Source organism: Tauraco erythrolophus, chromosome 10 (genome assembly GCF_009769465.1).
Source record: "Tauraco erythrolophus isolate bTauEry1 chromosome 10, bTauEry1.pri, whole genome shotgun sequence".
In the NCBI taxonomy this organism is placed as follows: Eukaryota; Metazoa; Chordata; class Aves; order Musophagiformes; family Musophagidae; genus Tauraco; species Tauraco erythrolophus.
Window position 1 is genome coordinate 15,669,237 of NC_141474.1, and position 20,758 is coordinate 15,689,994.

General features: G+C 35.5%; 1 protein-coding gene across 8 annotated transcripts in view; it reads right to left on the reverse strand.

Moving 5' to 3' along the window:
* PTBP2 (polypyrimidine tract binding protein 2) overlaps positions 1-20,758 on the reverse strand; it is a 55,630-nt gene that overhangs the window by 13,193 nt on the left and 21,679 nt on the right. For 5 of the 8 annotated variants that reach the window (XM_086617837.1, XM_086617841.1, XM_086617840.1 and 2 more), the window contains 5 exons: positions 15,038-15,210; positions 14,476-14,619; positions 10,751-10,915; positions 10,564-10,674; positions 1,323-1,518 (listed from right to left, as the gene is read on the reverse strand). In XM_086617837.1, coding sequence (XP_086473963.1) covers positions 1,323-1,518; positions 10,564-10,674; positions 10,751-10,915; positions 14,476-14,619; positions 15,038-15,210 — 789 coding nt within the window. Of the gene's footprint in view, positions 1-1,322; positions 1,519-10,563; positions 10,675-10,750; positions 10,916-11,887; positions 11,903-14,475; positions 14,620-15,037; positions 15,212-20,758 lie in introns of those variants that run through there. The other 3 variants (XM_009987356.2, XM_009987355.2, XM_086617838.1) reach the window with 2 other exon arrangements.

Here is a 20,758-nt window from a genome sequence, read left to right on the forward strand (position 1 = left end):
AAGTTAAAAGAGCAAAAAAGAAAATAAACTTTAGCTATAGGCTCTTCAAAGATTTAGATGCTTACAGTATTTTTTACTTTTCCAAAACTTCTGCTGTAGCTACAAGTGATACACCATTTTGCAAGTCATACTGAAGGATTTGAAGTCAAGCACTCAAGAACTTGCGGGAGTTGGGTGAGTGTGGAATTTACAAATAGATACGAAACATATCCTTCAAATAATCTGATTTCGGAGAAGGGCAGATATAGGGCAGCATTCAGTAGCCTTAACTACAATAGTCACCCTTTTCCTGGGCTCACATCATTCACTAAGTGCCTTCTAACTTCTGTAACACACAGAGAGCAGAGGCCCCTCTTTACTATATTAAGTCAAACTTACTTCACATTGGCCCCTTCTGTACAAAAAATAAGGCATGAAATCTATGTTGTTCTTAACTTTTCTTTAGAAGAAACATGGGAAACAATGAAGGAAAAAAAAAAAAGAAAAGTGGGAAGAACAATGATCCCAACATAATAAATCAGGTTTTGTAAGTCATGAGATTATGTCTAAGTACTATTAAATTTTGAGAGAGTGAAAGGCGTTCTCAAAGAATAGCAACTTGACAGAAGTAGGAGTGAAACTTAAGCAGTGAATTGTGATAAATTAAAAAAAAAACCCAAAGTAAAAATATCTCCCAAAGCATGCATTAATTATTTTGCTAATAGTAAAATGATACATTTATCTGTATCTTTCTCAGAACATTTCACCTACGATTCGATGAACTCAAAAGCTGATGGGATATTAGAACTCATGTACCATAGCCCTAGAAGCGCAGCTACAGATTTTTTCCCTTTTATTTACAGAAACTACAAACTAGCACCTTTTTTTCATTTGTTAAGAGCATAATCTTTCCTCACTGAAAGAAATTTAAAAAACATTATTTTCATAATCTGATATTACAAATAAGCGTTAGCATGAATAAAACATGCAAATCATGTTAAGTGTCTGTTACAAACTTGGGTTGGAGGGTAGGCAAGGTAGGCAGCAGCAGCTGACAGGAACATATGAAAGGGAGGAGCACAGATTTGGGAATAAAAGTAGAACTAACTTGACTTTTCCTTATACTTTGTGCATTTCTCATTTTGTCACGCATTCTCATTCATTTATGCAAGACTTCTAAAGACAATATAATTGTGTTACTACAATTCAGGTCACAATATAGACTGAACCCTGAACGGGCCTTTGGACACTATTGCAATTTAATATTTTTAATTGTCAGAAGGATTAATAAACATTTTCATCAAGTGACTCTGCAATACAAAAGAAAAATGTCAGAATCATACCTAGAAGGGAGGTCTCCTTTGCAAATGCTGCAGCAATAGCTGGGTCCAGCGCTGGCTGTCCATCACCAGATGGAAGATCAGGACGAGTGTAGTCCCTGCTTTTATCGTTGTTGTACTTGACATTCAAATTCACCAATTTGGAAAAGTCAATCCGTAGGGTACAGCAAGCATTATAAATGTTTTGACCATCTAAGGCCTGGAAAATGGAGTCAATTTATTTAAAAAAAATATACAAAGAGGTTGGTTGCACAACTTTTTTTTTTTTAAAAAAAAAAAACAAGGTCAGTGTATACATATTTATCCGTCTTACTGTCTAGCTCAAAACCAATTAAGATTAAAATGCATTAACGTCTCTTAACATGATTCCAGGAAGCTCCATCTTTACTTCTCTTACCTAGAAACTATGCAGCAAAGTGGCAAGAGGCATTTTAATGCAGTCAAACTTAAAAGTTAGTCTGCTGAATATAGTTAATTAATCTGTATTCCATAGTACAGCTTTAATTCAGACATAATGCCAATAAATTTCTCAAAGAGGAAAACAAAAAATATCAAAAATCACACAGAAAGTTGACCTGAGGGGAAAAAAAACCCCAAAATCTGGACTTAAATACCATGTTAGACAGCTACCTCTTGAAGCAGAATTTTTACATTGTTTCAGCATGTCTTTCTTCTCCCTTTAAAGGTAATTAATGCCAAAATTGAAAAGAAAAGCAACTTTATTTGCTAACCTAACGTTACTGACACTTTTTTAAAAAAATCCTATTTTCACAATTAATTGTTTTTTTCTGAAACAATGTCTATTAACAGTGAAATTCACATGAACTCTTAACATGACACCACTTAAAACTCTATGAAAACACTCTCTAAAAAGATATAATTGTATGTTTTGTCCATCTTCATTACATACCAGGCAAATTGATATACTTAAGATTTTATTCCAGTTATGTTTTTACGCATACCTTCCTTCCACTTAAAGCACTAACAGCTAATACGACATTTAAAAAACAGAAACTTTTGCAACTAAGTTGGTTTATGCTCTTGAGAAATGCTAGGAATTGAAAATACCAGCTCATCTTAAAAATTAACCCATTCAATCAAGTCATTATGTTAAATATACAAATACCTTATATATACACGGTGAAATAAACCAAATAAATCACACTTTCCAACACAGAAAACAGTTATTTTCTTTCTCTTGATTAATGCTGGACTGAAACATACCACTTCTGGACCTAAGCTCGCTCGGTTATCTGCAATGCACTCTCCAACACATTCAAGTTCTGGTAGAACTTACTGTTTTGAGCCAAGCACTGCATGAACCTAGTGTGCCTGCTTGCTGTGTATGAAAGCAACATGGCTATTTTCATACAGTGATGCATCTGGAAATTGAATATCCTGCAGACACCTCTCTGCTAGATCTGGGTCAGCAAGGCTGTCCCTTCCTACAAAATGTATTACCCCAGCTGACAACTCCAGGGCTCATGAAATCACTTAGAAGAATTACCATCATTAGCAGTCAACATATAAGAATAAATAAGCAGTATTATTAGAACTTCCAAGTAATGGGAAAATAAAATAATACCAAAGATATATAGAAACCTGATAATCTAGACATCACCTCACAAATACTTAGCAATTAAGAGGAGCTCCTGTGCTTGAATTTCAGCTTAAAACAATGCTTTAAACAATATTGGCAAAGCAAAATCTACTGTCCTGATTCATAAAATACCAGCTGAGGATTAATTCTGTATTGTTGTGGTGGTGGTGGGCATCACCATTTACAGAATACAGAACTTGGTAGCTCTTTTATACGCAACAGTAAAGCAGAATACAAGACTTTTAATGTTGGTATTTGGGAAAGAATCTCCCTTGAACACTTACGTCTAAAAAAGTAGACACTGAAAATCAGTCATCACTTTTAGAAGACTTCTTACCTTCTAAAATCCACTAAAATATGGATTAAAGGTGGGTCTAGTTTATGCAGCCAGAGCTTACTTATTGACAAAGACAACGCCATTGCCATCAAGGAAATATTCATTCACATACTGAAGAAAACTAGGTATGAATGAGACCAAAATACAGCATCCTTTAGCTTGTCCAAATCACAGGACCGTGACATAAAGCTCTAAGTTTTTAAAACACAATCGAGATTCATATTATACCTCTGTGTGAAGTCTGCAGACACACTGATTTATGGCTGGTAGAAGGCTGTGAAATTAATGAAAATCTTTCAGTCTTAAAAAGTAGCAAAGCGAAATATACCTGCACTTGTAGTTTCCAGAGTAGCGAACGTTTAAAGGGGCTGTGTTAAGTAACTAAAACTTAACACTGAAACAGTAAAAACTCCTCTTTCTGAGAAATTCAAAGTCAATAAAAGTACACACAAAAGAACACTGCACAAGAGAAATCCCTTGTAGTTGGAATGTGGAGTCTGAAAGAACACGCTGAACTGGAAAGGAAGGAGATGCGCTCTTAATGAGCACTGTAATGATACTCTGGGCAACAGGATCCTGAGAAAGGATCAAACCAAAAAAACCTCATGCCACCCGTCTCTACCAGCAGCATCATACACCAACACTGCAAGAAAAGTTTACCAGTGACTAGGTTTATTTTCAAGATTAACTGTTAATATGTAAAGTCACGACTGTGAATATGTGCGTCCTCAGCTCCTCCTTACATGATAAAACAATGTGCAACAACCCTCAAATCCTGTTCCCCTCAAACAGATATTCTGAAAAAAATGAGAACAGTAGTCATACGGTTAGTGAATGTTACATACAGACATCATCTCAAGGAACTCCAGTTACTGCTAAGAAGTTTCTACACACATGTTCACATTTGGACAGTACCACAAATACCCACGTTCAAAACCAGGCAATCAAGGCATCATGGGAACCTGCCTCTAAAATGTATCATTCTTTATCCTTCCTGTGCCAGCAAACCCATAACTTAAGACTCCACAACAGAAGTATCAAAACTTATGTCATCATGCATTACACTAAGAGTGCAATGCTACTGAACCACTTTCCAGGGCCCCTGCCCTCCCCTCCCACCTCCTTGTTACTAAGAAGTACCCCTCCTCTTGGACTTTCCCAAGGGTGACAAACATTCTGATGAGCGGCTCACCTCCTGCCAGAGCTTGTCAGCAGACAGATTCCTGAAAACCAACACATTGTGGTATTAGGAGCACACAAAAAAATATAGAACATGCATAAGAGAAACAGAAAACAGTGGTAAAAGAACAAATAAAACCCCCAATTCATTCTCAATTCAGACTGACACAGAACCCAAGGAGAGAGGCACATGCCTGAAACTGACACAATGAACCTCAATTCCACACTGACACTCCTGTGCATGACCTCAACTCCACAGCGCAAAAAATGACTATCAATCCATACAAGTTTCTCTACAGCACTTAGATTGTTTTGGGAGGGAAAAACACCACCATCACAAAAAAAACCCAAAAACCACCACCAAACAAAACCCCACACAAAACAAAGATGACTCCTAACAACTAAGTATGCTGCATGACTCTGCATCACCTATAGCAGTTAAGAAAGAGAGCAAATAAAGAAATAAAGAAAAATCACAGGCCCCAATTAGTGAAAGTTCCAAAACAGTGGAGCTGGCTGGAAAGAAGCCAGTATTCCTAGATAACTACTACAGTGGAAACATTCAAAGTATTTAGAAAGGGTCTTAACAACCAGGGTTATATTCACAAAGAATCCAAACTCTGCTTGTGTCTCCAGGCAGCACACCTTTCACTGATGGCAAGAATAGCCAGGCCTAACACCACAGAGAATAGCAGAATAGCCTGGGAAGTTCATGAGGATCCAGAACGGAGAGAGCTATCGACTGTCCAATCCCACAGGACAGTAAAAATGACCCATACAGGGAATACCAATGAAATAGAGGTCTGCACCACAAAACACAACACTCCTCCCATTTCTTAAAACTAATGTCACAACACCCTTTCTTTTGTTTGTAGCAGCCAGGAGGATGAAGAGATGAAAAACTGCTGACTTGAGAAAAGAACTCTCTGATTAAGAGGTGAGACGAGACTGTTTCAATGGGGGACAGAGCGGGGAAGGCAGGGAAGAGTTCAGTAAACAGTATTTTCTCCTGCTGACGATGCAATCGGCTCACACACAAACTTTCTCTGCAAAGGGACAGTAAGAATTTCTATCTAGTCAACATGGACTCACGACACTAGGATCTCTCATCTCCCAATGTGATTGTAAATGTTGAGAGAAGTGGTAACAGCAGCGCAAAGGTGATCTCAGATGGCAAAAGTACTCTACAAAGTACAAAATGTTTTAACATCCTGAATGGACTGAGCAGCTCCATGCAGACAAGAGTCAGATCAGTCGGTAGGCTCTGAAGCAGAGGAAGAACATCCTAGAATCATTTCTTCTTCACTGACTTCCTCACCTGAATGAAAGGCTTTCTGATGTAATGGACAGAATTCACTGCTCTTCTTTCTACTTTCAGGTTTCAAGAGCTTGAAAATCCTTGCGAAAGAAGAGTCCCTTGAAAAGTGCTATATTCATGGGAACTATGCTTTGATGAGCTTCTCTTAAGGCTGTATAGACCATAGTATCTGTGGAATGAAACCACCCTACAGGAAATGGTCAAGCAGCCCTCTAAAAATCAGATATGCCACTTAGCTATTCTTCAGCTAATTCACCTACCGTACTTGAAAGACAGACAAGAACATTAATTTGGGGAGACAGAAAATGATTTGACGTTTTGATATTCTCATTTTCCCAGTTCAGAGGACACAGCCCAGAGATTTAGCTAGCAGTTATTTATGGAGACATACGACTGTGAGCTACACAAAGAGTGTATCTGCCCCTTGCTTTGTCAAGCACTGTAGAGCATAAGAGATGATCCGAGACAGAAAAATAGATCTCTTGCAGGATGGAGACAGCTTGAAAGTGTTTACCAAGGTCTGATAAACGAAAATCTAATTTGAGGAGAGAGAGAGAAAAGTGGCAGAGAGGGGCAAACACAACCACTGCCCTTGTCTCCAAACTCACAAGGAGAAAAAGAGAAAATTTAGACCCTACTCTCTCTTCTCCCAAAGCACACAAAGCAGGAGAAATTCGAAAACAAGATCTTAAAAGGGTGCATCAGTTCAAAGCATTAAAAAAAAAAAAAGCAGTAATCACTACAAAAGATACTGCAGCTCAAACTAAGTACCTCAAAGTAAATGAAGGTCACATAGTAAGTATACTCTAGGGAGATAATGGTAATGTTCAATGGACATGGTAAGTATCTCTTGGGTTCCCTGCCCATGGCAGGGAGGTGAGGTCCCTTCTGACCAAACTATCTATGATTCTATGATTCTGCATGTCCCAAGAGCATCTGAAGATATGCTTTCAATGAAATTAATTTCTTTTGAGACAAGTGTGGCACATAAGAAGTTTCTGTGGCTAAAAAGCCTATGCAAAACACAGTCCATTCGCCAAAATAAGATTTTGCTTTTTATGTGCAGTGCCTTGACGAAGGACCAGTTGCATATTAGTTTTTCTAAAAAATTGGAAAATCCAGGATACAAACACTGCTGCTGGACTTTCTGATAATTGGATACAATCCCGCACTCTTCTGTTTACCTGAACACTTCTTACCATTTCCAATCACCAACCATGCTCTTTAGGATTCAAGATGCCTGAAAACCCTTACCCACAATCATCATGGATAATGTCCTGGAGCTAAATATTTATCTGGAGATGTCTGCTTTCATTCCAGCAATGACTACCTGAAGTTCCTATTACAGACTTTAGCGCACAGTAGCCCTGCAGAGATCTTTTGCAGACTGCTACCCTGAAGCTGTCACTCAAAACAACTGGAAAGACGACATCTTGAATGTAGATTTGAACCTCAAGAGAACCTCTGTAGAGGTACTCTAATTTATCTATGGGCCAAGTAAAGACCCAACTGGTCAAATATAATAGAAACACTCTCAATTCGGACTTGTGATATTTTTTTAACCCATGTTGGGTCAAGATGACTCAACTCCGTTCACGGACGTCTCAGTTAATCCTCCATAGACGAGGCATTAATAACTGTCAAATATTCCAGATTTGCAAGAGTACTTTTGGTGCATTTATAAAAGGACAACACTCTGGATTAGCCAGCTGATCAGATAGAAATACTGGCAATCTTAATGTTTCTGTGATATACTGATTGCTAGTATCCAAATACTTGGTTTGCTGCTTAGGCGGAGGGTTTCTGATCATTTACTATGAAAATGAGCTATTTTTGATGCTCTGAATATCTCCTTAGGCATGCAGACATGTCCAGGACATCAACTTCTGTTTTGTTAGGAGAAGCACAGTAGTTCAATGTGCTCTACTACTGCACATTCTGAGTACTTTCTCCAACCCATGGCTAGACTGTTGCATTGCACAGAACCTGAAGTTTGTGATCTTCCCCTTTACTTCCTGGTATAACAAACTATAACAATCCAATCTGAAGGTGGTGACGAAACATTAATTGGTGTAGCCATAATCTACTTTTACAGGAAATGAGTTTCTCACAAAGCAAGTGGAGTAAGAATGTAATTTTTCACTACTTGCTCATTCAAATAGCAAAAGTGGTCCCATAGGGCTAGAGGCTTCGCATTGTACATTCTTGTCAGTCTCACTATTTTCTCAGAACCTTCAAATGAATAGCATCTCTCCTTGGTACTTACATCACTTGAGTTTTTCAAATTGCTCTTTAACTTCCTTAATAAATCTTCAATTTCTATTAAGGCCCCATTCTGATTTCCTGTGAAGAGTGCCAGTGGAAAATTAAATTTCCCCATTATCTTTTATAGTAACTGATGGAAAACAAATTGAAAACTTCTTTATTCTGTTACCATGCTTTTAATTTTGAACTCCATGCAACTTCAGTGTAGCCACCACATCCTCTTCCTTCTACTGTATTTCCAGATATATTTAAACTGGAGGGTTTCTTCCTCTCATCTGACTGTTTCTTTCCTTCAGCTATTTTTGTTTTGGTGGCACTTCATGTTTTACCACAGTAGCTCAACCATAAGAACTGTACTTATTCTCCCCTACTTAGCTTGGGAGGGTAGTGGGGAAATCAAATCTTCCTTCAAATTTAGCATTCTTCAATACTTGCAGTTGGTGCCACTCTTAGGACTTTGGCTATTTATGTATAGATTGGTTATAATATGAAACTATAAACCTAAGATCGTTTCAATCTGTCACTAAGATAGGCTCCAAGATCACTCTGACAATGACAGTACATGCAGGAATCACTGTTATTCAATGAAGTTTAGTCATTCACACATGAGCTACCACTAGTGAACAGCTACCCTAATAAAAACATGCAAAACCAAAGAAACAAATACATGCGCTTTTTTAAAAAAATTATGACAAATATAGTATCCCACAAGCCAGTATCAGTTTGTCAGAAGTCAACAACAGCAAGAGATTCTTAGGTTCCTTTGATACTTTTACATACCTCATCTTTTTGTTATTTTGTCACTTCTTTATAATATATTCCTAGAATTACACTGATAATTTTCGAATCACTACAGTCCATTTCACAGATGCCATCTTTCCATTAAATCTTCTGATAATATATGTAAGATTCAAAAAATGAAGTCAAAAGATTTATCACTTGATGTCATATTTTGCTTCAAAAATGCACTTCGAAAGCAGTATTAACATCTGTTACTGAAAAGTAACTTTCCAAACAGGTACAACTGAAATACCACCATTCTGCAATAAACAACTTCGTATCAATGTTTATCAAATATTCAAATATGAATCTAAATGACTGATCTATTTCGCAGCAATTGTAGACATCTCACTCTACCTGACACATGATTTAGTATTGGCTACTATTCATCTCCGAACGCTATCCCTAATTTAAATTGTACTTCAAATCTACACACATCTCCAGACCCTGCTTCAGGAGTAGATTATCTTAAAGTAGATCATCACAAATCAAGCTGGAAAAGTTAGCCAGAGACAAGAAGATTATCTTTCTCATAGCTGTGAGAACCCATGCTCTGCTGTTTGAAAATGTCTCACTTTTGTGATTCTCTCGTCTTGACCACTTCACAGTTTTTTTAAGCAATACACAGTATTTCATTGGTGATGCGGATCAAAATGATCATCCACCACCATATCATGAAGGTCTTTATTTAAATATAGTCATCATTCTTTATAACAGAAAACTAAGCCTGTTTTTTCTTTCCTTTACTAAGAGAAACTAATTGCCACTCTGAGGTGTGAGCTTTTCACTCTTTCCTGAAGTTCTCAGCTGTTCTTTCATCTATGGGCAATAAGCACTTTCTATGCTGCCAAGCAACACTTAACTAGCACATCAATTTTAATCAGCCTTCCACAAACCTAGACTGCATGTGAAGGTTTTAAAAACACAAATTCATTCCATTTATCTCTTGAAAATAATAATAAAAAAATCCAGCCTTCCCTTTTGGTTCAAATTTCCTATTGCCACAGATGTGAACACATCCCATTCAATTAATTCAAAACATCTTGTCTAGATGACACGCTGCTCATCTTTGTCATAATGTATCCATAGGCTCTCCCCTGCTATACTGAACAAAACAGTTACCTGTTCTTGCCTCTCCTACCCACGATAGCAGTTTTCAATAAAACAAAAGTAAGATCCTGCTCTCATCTCACTGCTGCAAAGCTCTTCATAGCGTGGTCCCATTAGTAATATTGCACTCTCTCTTCTGGTTATAATGGAGTCTACATATACATTTTTTTTTTTTAGGATGCTATAGTTAAATACTTTCACAAACCTATACCCAATCCACAAATCACATTTTTTTTGATACTTCGAAAGTATCTACCAACAATAATCCAATGGGTTTACTAAATTTGCTGCTTACAGTGAATTAATTTCTCATCAACATTACAGCCTACATTTTTACATCCGGTTGACATATTCACTATTGCAGTCTTGCATATTATTTCATCTCTGTGCAGTCTTATTAAAATATTTGTTCAAAATTATAGATACATACAATTACTTAGACATAGTCTCCTTAAAAATAGTATCTTTAAACATTGATTTTACGCAATATAACAACATCATACAGTTAACTCCCACTTATTTTTTAACCTCAAAAATTCACACAAGTGGTGGAGTAGTATGACACATTATTGTGGTCAGTACTCTGTTACATTAACATTTTACAAACATTTGCAGTATAGAAAGGTCTCCAACCGTAAAAGAGAACCATACTTACTAGTTTTGCTTGCTGTGCGTTTACTGGATCACCATACTGCAGTAAAGCTTGGAACTGGTTATTCTTTGTGAATGTGATTATCTTCAATACAGCACCAAATTTAGAGAATATCTGCCAAAAACATTGTAAAGTTTCACATACAAGTTCCTTCCAATCATAGCTCAAGTTAAAGTGAAGTTTGGCTTACCTGATGAAGAACATCCAGAGTTACTGGATAGTACATATTGTCAATAATTATTCTAAGTACTGGACTCTGAGCTGGAGTCACTGCACTCTCACTAACAGTGGTCCCGCTAATGGGAGCATTTGTTGCCTGCACTGCCGTCACTGCCTGAAGAACAGCTTGGGCCCGCTTAGGAAGAGGGGAGAAAAAAAAGAAGAGACAGATTTGTTAATATTTCAAGATGATACCTAGAAATTAATTAGCAATATTAAAATAGTTCACGTCAGAAACATAAAATAGTCCACTTATTTAAAAGTCAGAGCTACAGACATAACACAACATAAGTGCAATGCAGTCCGACTCTGTGAGAAGAGACAATAAAAATGAAAACATCAATTAATCCTTATGTCACAGTAAGGAGGGGATTCAAATGGCACCAATATCAGTCTTTCTACTAGCAAGCTTACTGTTCTACTAGTAAGGATAAAGAAAGTGACGATTCTGTAGGTTTCAAGACTCTTTAAATTTCCTTTAAAGAACAAAAACCAAAGTAAACCCTAACAAATAAACCCAAGCCTACAGAAAGCAGAAGTATTTATTCCATTTTTCAAGAGATTGTATTAAAGTAAATGCTTCACTGTCAGTGTAATTATGTAGAAGGCTCTGATAGGAAAGCATAATGCTAAACTAAGACTTCAAGCTTCTTAGTCTAAACACAATGAAATAACACACAAGACTGACACGTCAGAAAGTAGTATCCACAGGTAGGTAAACAAACTGGTGTCAGTTATCCACTTTTTTTTCATAAAAAGAAGAGCAAAATCCTCTCCATATGTGGGGATTTTTTGCTTTTTAAACACAAGCAAGGTTTTAGAAATTCAAAGGTAACCACATGATAACATCACAAGAACACACATCTATGTAACTACTTCCACTGCCAAAACTGACAGTATCAGAAAGATTAGATGTCTTTTTCTGAGAAAGTGCAGAAAAAAGGGTTTCCATTTAATACTTTCATTACAGTAGCCTTATGAAGCAAAACAATACAAAACAGAAAGACAAGTGAGCATGCCAGGTAAAAATAATAACCACCATATTAATGCATACTGCATATTTTAAAGGTATTAGAGTTACTACACAGTTTCATGTCTCACAACTTACATGATACTCCTCACACTGAAACGAATCAATGAGTAAGAAAAGGGGGGAGGGGGGGAAGACCTGGTGAACACTAGTTGGGAAACCAAAATTTACCTCTATGTTTAACGTTAATTACTGTAACGCTGTAAAAACATCTTTTGATAACAACACGTTCTTTTTTTTCCCCTAATGTACAAAGTACACAACTTTCAAGCTGGCCAGATATTTGTCTGAGTTGCATAACTACCTCCTACTCCTTCTGTAAGCACAGAAGAAGCACTTATGAATTAAAACTCACTCCTTAAAGTGACTGGAAAAGTTTAGACTGTATAACCCAAAGAACCAAAACTTGTTAAGTCAGTTTTAACATATGACTCTTGCTGGCACTATCCATCTATGCTTATACATCATATTTCATTCCACTAAAGTTAACGTGAATACATGAAGAAATACAGGACTTAACATAATAGATAAAAATCTATGAAAATATTATAACAGTATTTTGTCAAACAAGTTCAACATAACATTTAGAATTATATATAAATAGCCACTTTGGAAGACATTTAAGTAGTACGCAAAGCTTTTTTCTTATTTTTGAAGAACTGAAATTAATTTTAATAAATAAGCTACACCACTCAAAGTATAACATTTATGTATTTGTAAATGTTGCAATGTCTGTGCAGAAAGACTAAATCCAGGCATTTATGATAGGCTAATGATTAAGAGAATTACAGTTACAGAGTTCATTCTAGTCTCAATTTTTCTGAGCCTAGATACTGTATGAAACAAGGTAAGAGATGTTTGTTTTAAATCTGAGTTTAAATGCTCCTCTCACAGTGTTTTGATGTCTCACAGGAAAAGGATTTTCATAAAATTATAAAGCTGAGACGCAAACTTAAATGGTCCATTTGAATCTGTTTATTCAGAGCCAACTCATTCCGAGTACATAACTAAAAATAATCTTGGAAGTTACCATTATTGAGAAATTCAGAATAGCATAATGGAACTTTTCCTACTCCCATTATTTCTAAAGGCCTGGCTGTTTAAATCATCCATAGGTTAAATACTTCTTTTTTCTCCTATCTTCTTTATAACTAAGATACTGGCATCCTTCTTCCCTTTTTTATTTTCTTTCATCTTTCAATCTATCAGTTACATGTACTAACATTCCGACTTCAAATAGAGACTAAAAGTTTAAGTATTTAAAAAAAAAGAAAAAAGGTAAAAAAAAGGCAAGCACACTACATGCAATATCTGCACCATCTTTACTTTTCCATATAGAAAAAAGAACATCCAACCATCTTGTGTTTTATAGAATGCTTCATGTTACAGAATACTTACTGCCAAGTACCTCTTTATATTATTTATTTGTAAATTAAAGAGAGACCTGAAAGACTGGGGATATGTTAAAATTGGGTATTCATGCGTAAACTGGCATAAAAGCTGCTGAAAAGTCAGCACATCCTATACGTTGAAAAGCTGGACATATGAAGTACAAAACCTGTATCATCACAAAAGCCAGAGGATAGTTTAAGAGAAAGCTTCTTAAGGAAGCACGTCCATCCACTATATGTGCAGACAAAATTAATCTTCTATTCTCTTTTTTCAAAAGTAAATGGAGGTATTTATTTTTCTTTAAGACTGACTTTTTTTTGGGGGGGTGGGAGGCAAGGGTGTCTTGATTTTTAAAAAGTACCTTTAGCAGACAAACTATCAAAGGACTCTAAGGAACTGGAAAGTTTAGAAAGATCAACAGGAAAATTAACACTACACTTAATCGGAACCAAGATGTCTTTCAACAGATTATCCTGAAAGTGTTTTTTAAATGTTAACAGCTATAATTTTACTATTCATAAACCCTACCTAAGACAGGACACAGGTAACAGAAACCGTAACCTGGTACTTACACTGTCTGTTGTAACATCAAAACGAAAACGTAACAAATTAACCTTAAAATAATCATCTGACTTGCATTAAGTTGATGTCCCTTTTCTCTCCCTGTAATTTGTACAAAACGGTCACTGTGTTTCTTTTGCTAACTATCCTGTTCTACTAGAACCAGACATATGTATCTATATTTATTGTAAAATTGGTTCTGCAGAGGCAGGAGCAAAACATTTTTTTGTTTGAAGTACATTTGTCTCTGTAGTGATCATTAAGGTGTTCTTCTCCAGGAACAGCAGATCACATTACCAGTGCTAACAGAGTGATCATTCAAAACTCCAAAACGTAGGCATTGGCATTAGTCATTATCACTAGGGAAATTCAAATTGGCATTAGAATCTCAGGTGACAGAAAGTTAATTTCTTCATCCTACAGTCTCTAAACTAAGACGAAAACTTTTTTAATGAAAAAAATACAGTTAAAAGACACTTTAGAATCTTTTTACGTTAAGGAAACATTAAGAAAATTCATCATAATGGAAAGATCACACAGAAAGCAAATCCCCTTCAATGTCACAAAATGGAACGATCATAAGTCAGACTACAGTAGTGTTAGAACATTGACAAAACCAAATGATTTAAACATATGCCACTTGCGCCAAGAATACATGCCATGCCTCATTTTCTACTGCCTGCGTCTGTAATACTACCTAACAGTAAATATACCTGGTTAAGCGTGTTATCAGTCTTCAGTTCTTTATGATTGGAATACTGGATATAGATAGGTTGGTTACGAAGATGAGGCGTCACAGCGGAGTAGTAATTAACCATAGTGATAGCTGCTTCTTCTGTAGCAAGTTCCAAAAACGCCTGTAATTAAACAGTTAATTATCAGTATTTACAAAGCAGATAATCTTCATATTAGCAGCATATAAAAAACACAGGGTTTAGTAACACGTTTTAACAAATATCAGTCTACAGAAGATGTCATTCTCTACATACCAACTGTATTTGCTAAGCTACTTCACCTCCAAAAATCCATCTGTGAAGATGCAGGACTAAATATTTGTCTTACAGTTAACTTTTTGCTTTACATAGCTCTCAACTATGCCCTGTTCTCCCACCCAAAAATTACTAAAAGACAGTGTAACTTCTTAAAAAAAATTGAAGGAATAGAGACTTTTTTTTAAAAAATAATACTTACTGTTATATGACTTCAACAGCATTTCAATAGCCTATTTTGAAATTAGACAGTAAGCATACTAAAAAATGGAATGTAAAGAATTACCTGATTTTTCCCTTTCAGCATCAGGATGTTGGTTACCTTACCAAAAGGTAAACCTAAAGCAATAACTTCTGTTTCTGTCACTTCTCCAGGCAATTTCCTGATATGAAGAACACGAGAAGGAGCCCCATCCATTTTATCGTCACTTTTGAATTTCTTGTTGTCATTACCATTGGCTGAAAGACATATTCAGATTCTATTTGAAAAGTTTACTGATATTACTAGTGCTTTATTAAAAAATGCTTTTAATCATAAATATGAGATAATTTTCAAGTAAGCCATCTCTTAGTTTGGCCCAAATAAAATTCAAGAGGTCAGAACAAATTCTGAAGAGACAAACATTACATATTTTCATGAAAGGTGGACTGTTCAAGTAACTCAATAGCCCTCTGTGATAACTCATTTTCTAAACCAGACAAAAACCACAGCAAATCCTTTTCATCTCACTTTCAGTGAAATACCTCATATAATAACATGTAAGAATATTAATTATGACAGAAGGGCTCACATAAGAACTCTAAAGTACATTAAAAAAAACAACTAGAGGTTACCCGGAATTTTTTTGAAAGGAGAAAACCAGTAGCGAATAACTACTAGAAGTGCTCCTACAGGGAAGTTTTATGGATCGTTTGCACTAAAGAACCAGATACAAAAAGGAGGAAAGTATCAAAGCAAGACAGGAAGCATTATCAATGGTGAGAAAGATAACACTGGAGAAAGGAGATGACTCAGAGAACTGACATCACAAAAGTCCAATGAAAACTAGAACCTCACAATGTAAGGACCAAGTGCAAAAACGTCCATTATGAACTATGAGCTCATTCAAAGAAAAGGAAAAACCAATTCATAAATGTGATGCAGTCAACATCGTGGGGGAAGCCAAACAAAGGTTTTCCTAGCAGAAGCAGGGAAGCATTAACATCATTGTACAAAGCACCAAAAGGACACTACTTAGAATATTGTACAGAATTTCAGCAAAATTCCAGTTTGAGTTCCTTTTTCTTAAACATAACGCAATAAAGGGTTAGCCAGTTGGATGGAAGAAGTCTTGCTTTGGAAAGAAGGCCAGAAAAAAAATTATTCACTTTAGCTAAAAGGTAATACAACTGCTGTTTACTAATATGTCAGTGGAGTAAACATCAGAGTCAAGAGCTGAAGAACAACACTGACATAAGATATATGGATATTAATGAATTAATCAATGCTAGAAATCAGAATGCATTTAGATATGAGAGAAGCAAGTATTAAGACTTCCTTTTTTCTACTTCTGGCTGTAAAACATGCAAGTCTACAGTCTGGCTGTAAAACATGTGTGAGCTATTCAACCTCTTGATTTCACACTAGAAGAGCAGTTCAATAGCTAGCTTTATTTTCAAAAACCATACAAATAATGACTAGTAGGAAAATATTTTTAATTATTAGGGTTCAAATTCCTGGGTTGAGGGCTTATACCAAAGGGGATTTAAACAAACAAACAAAAGAAAATTAATTAAAAAATCATGGACAAGACTACTTTTATTTACTCACTTTAAAAGTACAAACAATGAGGAGGGGGATAAATAAGAAGCATTTATATATGTTAAATGCTCTAAAAGCCTCATCTTCGTAATAAAGTTGATGGCTGTGATTTCCAGAGGGAAGAGAAAGAAAGAAGTCCTCAATTATCACTCAGCTCTAACTACAGAATATAATTCTGAATGTTTTGAATTTGGACCAGGAAAGTAATTTGCACCTAATACGATTCCCTGCATAAAAATATTGCATTCATTTATGACCAGCTTGAGTACATAAAGTTTTGCTAAGCATATGCCTAAATCATAATAAAGAATTCAAGTTCTTAACTCGCCTAAACGAAGCTGCCTTACTCAAGATTAAAAACACAGAATGAAATGGACTCTTATTTTCACAAGTCAAGAACATCTACACTCCAGATTGGGATCTGAAAAGTCAAAGCAGGTACAACATTTAACTACCTTATCAATGCTGTTAGGAAAATCAGCAAACTCAGGGTCTCTGACCAAAACTATTGAACATCCTCTTTACTTTTTCAAGAATAAAGTCGTTCGCCACACTTCCATTAAAGGAATTGATGAAAAAAGGGTAAATCTATAAATCTGGAACTGTTTCCATCACTCCCTTATAACTTTTTCTAATGGCTAAACCTCTTCATTCTAATTTGAATGTTTTTACCTTCCACTTCAGCTATCTATCTTTAGATTTAGCTAAATCTAAAATTGAAGATACTCTCTTAGTTAAAAATAGTATGTCTTAAAGGCAGGTCACCCCTTAACTCCTCCATCACCACAAAAAAAATTTCCAGGACTGATCTTTTTAAAAAGTTCTTTCACTGTGGAATACTTTAAGTATTTTCCAACTTACTGTAGCAGACAAAACAACAAAAACCCAGCGACATCAGAACTGGTCAAAATTCAGCTAGTAGTATCTCCAACTGACAATGCCAGAAGAGGTCGAATCCATGCAATAGCATATATTTTATTTTGGTCTGCAGCACTGAAGGGCAAATTCTGATGGAACACAGAAGAGTAAAATTTCAAAAATACACACTGAACTAGGATCCGCAATCCATCCTTAGCCTACACAAGGCTCTAACCTATACCATTTCAGAAAACATGGCGAGACAGCTTCCAGGTAGTCAGATTTCATATGTTCAAAATTACACAATATAGCAGTTTATCCTCAAAGCAAGACAGCTAAAGTTTATGAAAAAGTACTTTTATTTTTCATCTGAAGCTCATTACACAATAGCCTTCCCTAGTTCTCAATTTAAATCTCTAAACAAAAACAGAAGAAAACACTGTAAAGTGTGACAGGCTTAACAATGTATTACAAACAACACACCACAAACAAAATTTCCAAAAATAAAAGAATTACAGTAATACTGAAACTAGATTTCCAACCCCTTTTATTCATTACCAGTTTCAAAAATTAAATGAAACATTAACAATGAGAAACAAGAAAGTGAAAATAAAGTTTTTAAGCTAAAAAATTTTCTGAAAGTGTTAAGAAACCTCTGTTCCTATTACATCACCAGAAAAGTACATAGCATGAATGCTCTGGATCAATGCTTATGGAGCTGTTTTGTCTTTTATGTGGTTTTCAACACATAGTTTTAATGTACTAACTATACTAACTTTTCCACAGTATAACGTCCAAGAATTTTTTTTTTCCACACTAAAGCATGCATTTGGATTAGCCTTTAGGTAATCTCAATATTACTAGTAAAAGTATCACTGGCCAGTACATAATCACTCACATATATGTATTTGCAAAGAAATGTTCCTTTAATAATTGTTGTATCATCTGAATAAATTGCCTTTCCATCTATTAGCACCGCTATCTATATCTTTTCCTAAAGAGCAGCTAAGCTTTAACTTGACTTGTGTATACAAGTCTCTCACACAATTTTATTTTTTAAACTATCTTAAACTAAACCTCTACTACTCTTTAAACTTTTTTTACTTACTGTAAATGAGCTATACAACAAGTTCTGTGCTAAAATGTTTACATGAAAAGCAGATTCTAAATATATTAAAATAATATACACAAAAAGATCCAGACTTATGCACTAAAAGAATGTATGGCAATCAGAAAAAGGGAAGGGGAGGGAAGGATGAAGAGATGACACCAAGCATCGTAATGCTGTGTAAAATGCCCAAAGAAGTTTTCAGCAGTACGGCAAGCAATTGGACAACACGCCTTTATTACTATTGGCAGAAATATACCTTGCACAATGAATGCTGAAGGTAACATTAATAAAAAATGAAGCCCACCTTCTTAAAGTAAAATTTACTCCCAAACATTTAACACTGGATTTAAGAAGACGGAAGACATTAACACAACATCGGTTATTACTGCTTTTCTTGGAAGCCAAGACAACACATAGTTTCTACTTTTGATTATCCAGCCAGCATAGCCTAATGCTAATTTACTATTTCAATAATGGCAGTAATAAAGTGCGTGTCATACACTAAATATGCTTGCATATACACAATTGAATTTTTCAAAACATTTGTCGAAGAAAGGAAATTCAGCTTTTAGAAGAAATAAGAATTTTTGGCACTATCTGAAACCTTTCTCCCTAACTTTAGTCTCTTATTTGCCATTTAAATGGTATGTGTCAGCTGGAGACACATCATTAAACTGCTCTGGGAATAGAAAACCACAATGTTTAAACATTGGAACACAACTTGTTCAAAGCCACTGAAAGTTGAATTCAAACTCCTGTTAAAAACACCACCTTAATTCTCCAACAAACTCTATCAGCATAATCAGTGTCCATAGAGGTTAGAAGACAAGTCAAGAAGAGCAAGGTACTAAAAAATAACATCGTCTTGCTGTAGAAATGGAGTCTATGGAGACAAACAAGCAAACCCAAAAGACCCTGCCCTTTACAGCAGGAGAAAGACAAAACTGCAGAAAATTGAGGCAGGCAGGGGAGCTGGAGAGGGAAATCTCACCAGTCAACTCATAACTAATGCTGAGGAACTGCTATGAAACTGGAAGCTTATTGGGAAGTAGCTATTCATCAGGTAGTTTGGCTTTCACCAGACTTGAAAACAGCTTGATCCAATTCAAACCTCTTGTTGCTAACACTTCAACAAATACAAAGATGCACTGAAGAGCATAATGCTGCAATATCAGGGCGGGGGGAATGGATATAAAAAAATATCACTGTGAGAACAGCATGACTAAAAGACAGTATTAGTTTGTTTACTATTCAAGTTACAGCCTTAATTATATAGTAAAAAAAAAAAAAAAAATCAGAAATCTAATCCTGAATATTCAGTATATTCCGTTCAGACTACCAAAAAACTCTTGTTCTGTAACAGCCACTGCACTGACGCCAGAAGAAAAAATCCAGTTTCCATATGACATCAGTCATTCTATTTCTAAACAAAATCTCGTATCTACATACGGCATTCAGAGCAGATTCTCCCATCTAAATAGGATACTATAGTCCTAAACATACTTGATACATAAGCCACATCGTTGCTGCACAGTGTTCGTTTCAATTTATGCTAAAATCAAGTTGTTGAAATTGAATACTTAAAAGTTGACAAAGCGTATAAACGGCCATTATCTAAACAACTTGGGTCTCCGGCTTTTTTAGTTAGAAACTCCTATTTTATTAAACACAGAAATAGAAACATATATATAAAAGCACAGAATGAAGTGCAAGTACACAAGGCATACTGTAACTTCGTTGCATTCAATGGTTCAAGCTATGAAGATTCAATGCTCCCAAGTAGTTTTTATAGAAAAATAGATGTTAAAGTTCAGCATAACTCCTAGCAACCAGTGAATAATTACTTCTGTTGATAACTAGTTTGAAAACATATTTTAATAAGATTTCATCCTAGAGAAGTTTTTCTCTGCACACTTTTTTATGTTTCAATAAATACATCAATATGACCCCAAGGGTGTTCTGAGGCGAAAAATACATCATTTACTTTGAAAAATCTACGAAGCCTTTATTTTAGATGTGTGATTTTCCTTTACAATAACCTTCTTCCATATTCACAAAATCTCCTAATATGGAAATGTAACTATGTGGCTATGGGCAAAGATTTTGCAAACAAAAAAAATCTTCCTTTTACCTATTACTTCCTGGAAAGAAGGGGAAAAAATGTTAAAAATTCATCACAAGACAATGATTATAAATCCCTACATATCTGCAGTAGTGAAATAATTGATAAACATCCT